The sequence below is a fragment of the Poecilia latipinna genome, unplaced genomic scaffold (genome assembly GCF_001443285.1).
Source record: "Poecilia latipinna isolate Pla-1442-1.1 unplaced genomic scaffold, P_latipinna-1.0 Scaffold6295, whole genome shotgun sequence".
In the NCBI taxonomy this organism is placed as follows: domain Eukaryota; kingdom Metazoa; phylum Chordata; class Actinopteri; order Cyprinodontiformes; family Poeciliidae; genus Poecilia; species Poecilia latipinna.
In genome coordinates this window covers 1-7,022 of record NW_015118911.1, presented here as the reverse complement: position 1 = coordinate 7,022, position 7,022 = coordinate 1, and the positions used below count along the sequence as shown (strand labels likewise).

Here is a 7,022-nt window from a genome sequence, read left to right as displayed (position 1 = left end):
TTTATCTCCATGTCTTACAAATTAAAAAAAAAAAAAAAAAAAAAAGAAACAGGAAATTGGACCTACAGTGATGTCTTTGTCAGGTTTTCTTTTACGATAGTTTGCCAGTCATGACGGTAACCATTAAAGGTCATTGCTGTGATATTTTTGAATGATGCTTTTTTAAGCTCTTGACGGCAGACTGGCTGTCTGGTGTATAGACTGCAACTATTGTTTTAAAATGTCATCAGAAAGATCTTATTTCTGACTTACATCCTGGTTTTAGGTAAACTTGAAGAATTGGTGTGAAACAAAAGCCTATTGTTGAGGAAGATGGTCACAAATATTGATTCATCTCTTTTGACGCCTAAAAGATTCGCTGCTATGGCTGCAACATCTGTACACTCAGTTGAACAACATCGTAGATCTAGAGGAAGAGAGCCCACTGCGGTTACCGCTCTCATCCGCTGATATCATTGCTGAAGGATGAGGCCAGATAGATAATAATGTTAAGTGTGAAGTGAGAAAATCTACTGCTGCCAACAAAATGACATCAAAATGCAACTAAATTTCACATATTTTCTTAAGAGTGGGACAACTTAAGAAGGAAGCCCTTTTTTTTTAGCAATGTTAATCAAAACTATTTTAACAAAATTAAAAAAAAGAAAAATGCAGTGTCTGGTTAAAAGAAAAATAATTAGTTTAAACCGTAGTTGTGTTATAGTAGATATGATAATCTCTAGACCTAGTATGAATTCCTGTTTTTATCTCATCGCAGGGTTTACTGTGTCTTAAAACGTTTTACTACAGCGTCTCAATTGAGCAAAGTGGGAGTGGCACGACACCCCCCTCTTGTGGTCATAGATTGGTATTACAAGAAGGAGAAAATCATTTTCATTTTTCGACGTGAGTGGAGCTCAAAAACAAAGCATTTGCAACGTTATAACAACCTGTCGCTATAAACAAATCAGGTAATTGTATATTAAATCATATCAGTTATAATTGAGACCAATTATAACTGTATCTTTTTTGAAGGACAATAATTGATGTTATTTGTTGTATTTGTTGTTTTATTCATTTTGGATAATTAAAATGTCTTCAGTTTTAAATGTTCATTAGAATTTAAAGTTTATTGGTCTTTGAGAATGTGTTTTTGCATTACCCTTAAATCGCTTGAAAATGGTCTCAAAACAACAATAATATTGTTTCCCCCAATAACTTTTGGGGAAATTTATCATCCAACAGATTTTATTGTGGCAGGCCTAATTACAACCCACATTACATACATTATAAAAACTCAACTGATGAAAGCAGACTTTACAGAATTTATTTCAGCAAAACGCTCAAATGTCTGTACCTATAAATCATAGTGTTTTGACACATTTGTCATAAGACAACACAGAATAAACTTTGATGCACTGTTAAAAATACATTTATTTAATAACCTATTCATTACAATACACAGGGACCACAACGTCTATAGTCAGTTTGAAAACTTTACAAGTTTCAGCAGTAGTGCATTATTTTCATTATTGGATGCACATAATAGTCAAATTTATCTTATGAAATGGAAGCTGCGGTCAATAAAACTGACAAATTTGTGTAGTTTGAGATGATTTACTTAGATTTTAGGATGATCACTTGAACACTTCAATACTTGAACATTGAGTTTCTCCTTTCAAAAATTCTGTTTCAGGTACCAGAAATCAAAAGTCCAACACATTGTAAAAAATGATTTGTTCCTGAAATATTATGTCTGAAATCTCTATGCTGACAAAATTTTACATACGTAAATGTTGTGGCAAACGCAGCACACATGCTCGTATTTCATTGTTGGGCCCTGGCATTTGTCCCATGTTCTCCCATTTCTGTGTGGTGTTGTCATAGCGATGGACCATATTAGTGTCACTGAAGTCCTCCTGGCTGTAGCCACCCAACACATAAAACTTTCCCTCCAAAACTGCACTCCCAGCCCCGACGTGTGGCACTTGCAGAGATGTAAACGCGGTCCAGGAGTTGGTGGCTGGACTGTACATTTCACAGGCGAGCTGGTCAATAACAGTCATATTATCATTTGTGGTGATTCCTCCTGCTACATACAGGTGTTCTCCCAGGTGCTCCATGCTGTGATGAGCTCGAGGGTTGCTCATGCTTGTCAGGAAGGTGCTTCCTGTCTCCGGGTGATACAGGAACATAGATGCAACACACAACTGGTCAGTGTTTTGTCCTCCTGAGATAAAGATCTGCCCTTTGAAAACCTTTGCTACGTGCCCACCCAACGGTAGATCCAAGGGGCAGGCAAATCTGAAAGGGAAGAGACTGATGTAAGCAAGGGCCTAGCCACATTCATGAAATTTAAACTGCTAAAGATGTTTTTAGCAACAAATCCATATGTGTTGATGTAGTCAAAGACATAAAGATAAAAGAATGCTGTGGAACTATGCACATGGCAGTAAACATTTTTCTTTCTAGATTACCTCCAGGAGTTTGTAGTGGGGCAGTAGCATTCAACAGTATCCATATGATCACTTTCACAGTATCCACCAACAGCGTATAATCGTCCATCCAGTACAACCACTGAAAAAGAGGATCTCTTCTCTTGCATCTCACACAGGGACTCCCAGCTGTTTTGAAGTGGGTCGTACCTACAAGTGGAGTGCAGAGATAAATATAGATGTTAAAATTGTAATACATAACATATCTGTCTCCTGTCTTTGTCATATTGCCTTCCCTCACCTATAAACAGAGTTAAAGATGTCATCATTGCCGTAATATTTTTTGCCTCCAAGAATGTACAGTTGTCCATTGAGCACAGCAACTTCATGACTGAACCTTGGTGAAGCTGGCATTTCTCCCAATCTTCTCCACTCAATGGCCTTGTTTGTCCCTGTTAGACTTCTTACAGAATTTCCAAACCAAATATCTCTGCTGACGCTGCGGCTGCACAGGTCTTCAGAGATCTGGTCGCCCCCAATCAATACAAGACTCTCTTTGGGCAGATAGATACGGCATTGGCTCTTTTGCGGAGTCTGGTTGCAGCAGAAGTCTTCAGATATGTTTTTATATACCTCTGTCAAGATGTGATTGCACCAAATGTTCTGTGATTGGACCTCTTTGAATTCCTTAAATGTCATCAGGGAAAACTGTACCTTTCTCATTAACTCATCAGCAAGTCTAATCCTTCGACTGGGCTTTGCTTGAATCCATGATAGCACAGCATTAAACACAACAAGCTCAGATGAAACACAGAGTGAGTTACTATTCAGGTACTTCAGGAGCTGTTTGGCTGGCAGGTCCTTGAACTTGGAGGTGCAGGCCACCTCTTGGAACTGCCGAAGGACAAAATCATCTGCAGCTTCAAGAAGGTGTGCCATTTCATAGGCTTCAGCAAAAGATACCACGTCAAGGCAAGTGTGGGCATTTATTTCTTGCTGAAGGAAGCGAAAGCACAAGGACAGGGCAGGTTGATACTGGAGCTGAAGAGAAAGTCCAGCGATCTCAAAGACACCCGTCCAGTTGAGGGGAAGAGCCCCATTGTAGGAGCTGCCAATAAGAACTTCTAGATCTGAGGCCAAGAGGAATGGAAGACTCACATGAGACTGAAGGGACTCTTTCATACCCAACGTAAACATCCCACGGAAGTAGTCGCTACTGACAGCCAGGATAACTCTGTGAACTGAAGAGAAGAAGGTGATGAGCATTAAATATGAATGTTAACTCTGTTGGTACTGTTCAGGCTTACGCTAGTTTCTAAAGGTAGACTCAGTTGGTTAATGGATGTAAAATTGTGGAAACAACTGTATATGCCAACAACTCAAGTTTATTGATCTTAGAAATTATAGTTGTCAATTTATCCATTGTGCAACTGTAGACCTTAGTGCAATTTAGCTTACTTTTGTAGGGTAAAGAAATGTTTTAGTCTAACTGCACAAATAGATAAAATAATAGTCCTCAGATGCTGGTGATATCTAGCCTCATAGGTTGGATATTCCTCTAGTTCACCATAGCTGAATTATCTAAAAGAAGCAATGGCAGGTTGAGGGGGGTACAATATAACCCTTTTGAAAGAAGGATATTGAGCACAGTCACATCTATATCTGTAGAACAGTGGTCTATGAAGACTGATCGAGTACTTACCAAGAACTGATCCACCAATTGCTTCCAACCAGACATCACAACCAACTCTGTGCATCCACAACTGTTTGATAGACTCTAGATTGATGCTCATTTGTTCTGCAGCAGAGAGTTTTACCCTTTTATTGTCTTTGCAAAGTAATGTGGGTTTCTCTCTGTACAGGTGACACAGGGCCAAAACTCGAGGGGAGCCCATTGCTCGAGCAGCAACTTGTATCTGATCAACATTTTGCACATTCAAACATGATATGAGTCCAGTGTACGCAAACTCCACAACGGCCTCTAATCCGACACAATCCACTTCTGGACCAAGAGACACTGTCCACCCATGGCCTCCAGAACTAGCATGAGCAGGTTTACCTTCAGTCACTCTGATGTTTTCTGCTTTTCTCTCATTCAGTTTTATCCAGATGAGTGAGCTGACAGCAGCCAGGACTGTGGAGTGGACACATATGCTCCCGCCATCCTCTGTGTTCAGTGTAAGGTCAGTCAGAATAAAAGCATCCTTGAACTCTTTCAAGGCAAGGAAAACGGTTGTAGGGTAATCATCTTTATAGTACATCTTTACAAAACCTTCCTCTTCCTTCTCATCCTCATCAAGTGGATCTTCAGATACCTCACCATTTGCATCATCTTCTTGGAGATTTCCAACATCATTTTCAGTCTCTTCTCGAGTTTTCCAAGATTCTGTCATTTTGCTACATGTCAATGTCTCACTTCCATCTTTGCTGCTTTCCAGAGTTTTTTCTCGATTAATATCCCTGTGAGTTCTCTGTGATTTGTTTTTAGAATATTTTAGTTCATCTTGATCCTGCTTCTCAGTATTCTGATAATCTTCACTGAAAACTGATTGCAATGAATCTAAAACTGTGCCATCATGTTCACATTTCACATCTTTTTGTTTGCCGTTTTCTTCATTTTGCTGAAAACGCTGAAGCTGAGTTCCGTTTATCTGCTTTCTGAGGTCACAGGTGTCATTTTGTTCTCGCTTTAGATGCGTGATCTCCTCACTTTCATCACCATGCTCTCCGTCCATCATCCTCTCCTTCTCCTCTGGCTTCTTTAACCTCTCTTCTCTCAAGTCATCAATTATGTGACTCTCATCTTCTTTCCTTACCTGTTTCTCTTCGTCTTCATCAACCTCCTCACACTGCATAACCTCCCACTCTGTATCATCTTTTGTATTTGCTTCAGCAATCTCCTCATCTTCCTTTCTTTTCGAGTGATCATTTTTATCTTCCTTCTCTTTTTCAGGTTCCCCTACTTCCCTGCTCTCTTCTTCTTCATTTACCTTTATACAGCTGCTGGCATCCTTACCGTCCTCCTCCGCCTCATCCTCCTTTTCCTCAACTCTCACTTCAGTCATAGCCTGGTGGCATATCCTCCCCCTCCACTGTTTTCTCCTGCTCTCTTCCACCTCTCTGTTCCATTCCATTGACTCTTTCTGGAGGCACTGATTAGCTTTGTTCTGTCTCCCTGTACTCTCTTCTAATAACTTTAATTAGCTGATGCTTTTTAGGCCTCTGGATGCTCAAGGACTGTGGATCTCTTACTGTTTGAAGTTTTTGAGGAAAAGTTCTGACACAGGTGCAGGTCATGGATGTCCAAGTTATAGCCCACAGGATGTTGCTTTGCTTCTCATCCCCTAAGCAGCAGTGTTATATGTTTGCTCCAATCCCACCCCTCTCTCTCCAGCTGCATGGAAACATTCAAGGAGCACAAGTTCCCACAGTTCCTCTTATAACCAAGGTGCCACATATATACAGTGTAACATAAGTAGGTAAAATTCTCAGCTGGTTGTCTGTTGTCACGTTCAGGCTGAACAGTTTTGAAAGCGGTTCATGCACAAGTTCTTTTGGACATATGTTTTATAGCTACTCTTCAAGTATTTTATCATTGCGTTCCCAAATGGATTCCACATTCCAACCTGTGACTGTCCTTACCAAGTGCCAGACCTTCAGTTCACCCTATGTAGCTCAATTCAAAGTAAGACACAATGGGCTGATTCGTCCACTCTAGTCTTGGCAAGCATCTTTACTCTTGCGCCATGAAAATACCCAGAGGGTCAACAGAGGCGTCAAGTTTCTCCTTCATGTCCAAGCACTGTGGAATTTGGGTCACAGATCTCGAGGCACAACTGAATGAAGGAGGCCAAAAGGGCAACGAAAAACACACACAGCACCTGCTGGCTCATTCACTTTGACGTTGACTGTGAGTCTAAACAGGTGGGCGACACTGTAAACTAGACTTGTTTGATGGCATCAGAACTTGAAAGTACTGTTTCCTGTCTTTGAAGTGGACAAAAATACAGAACGGATTCCTCCTGGTCATTATTTGTGGAGTGAAAATAGTCTCAAAATATCTGTGTGTGTGTGTAAAAAGATTTGTGCGTGCGTAAAAAAAAATTGTGCGTGTGTAATACTGAATTTGTAAACTTTAAAAATAAAATAAACTTTCTCCTAGGCCTATAAATGTTGAAAAAGTACACACAAATCAGCTGGTACACACACACACAAAACTGCATTTACACACAGATCCGGTTACGAGTGCACAACTATTTTTGAGACTCATTTCTCGCTTCGGGGAAGCTCCCAGATTTGTGTGTAGATGGTGCGTTTACATGCTAGTAAAAGCTGGGACATCTGAGTTTTGCTCTGAGTCTAGTGTTTTTATCCTCTGACGTTTCTCACTGTGCCGAAGTGGCAAATACTTTAGTTCGTGGAAAACGGAATATCTCAGCTCTTCCTTTTAATATCCTAAAATTATTTATAGACATATTGTGCATTTTTGAGCAGTACTGGAGACTAGGTGGTCTGAAAAAGGACCACTGGGTGGCGGAATGGTTCGCTGGCCGGAAAAATAGCCAGGCAAACCCAGAAGCAAGACGGAGCGTCCCGGTGGTCTGCCCT

General features: G+C 40.5%; 1 protein-coding gene across 1 annotated transcript; it reads right to left on the bottom strand.

Moving 5' to 3' along the window:
- Positions 1-1,134: 1,134 nt before the first annotated feature.
- Positions 1,135-6,521, bottom strand: LOC106943864 (kelch-like protein 33). The gene is made up of 4 exons (XM_015027152.1): positions 4,117-6,521; positions 2,716-3,655; positions 2,457-2,624; positions 1,135-2,283 (listed from the first exon to the last, which is right to left on the bottom strand). The coding sequence occupies exons 1-4, from the start codon at positions 5,546-5,548 to the stop codon at positions 1,761-1,763; spliced, it is 3,063 nt and encodes a 1,020-aa protein (XP_014882638.1). The 5' UTR covers positions 5,549-6,521; the 3' UTR covers positions 1,135-1,760.
- Positions 6,522-7,022: the final 501 nt, after the last annotated feature.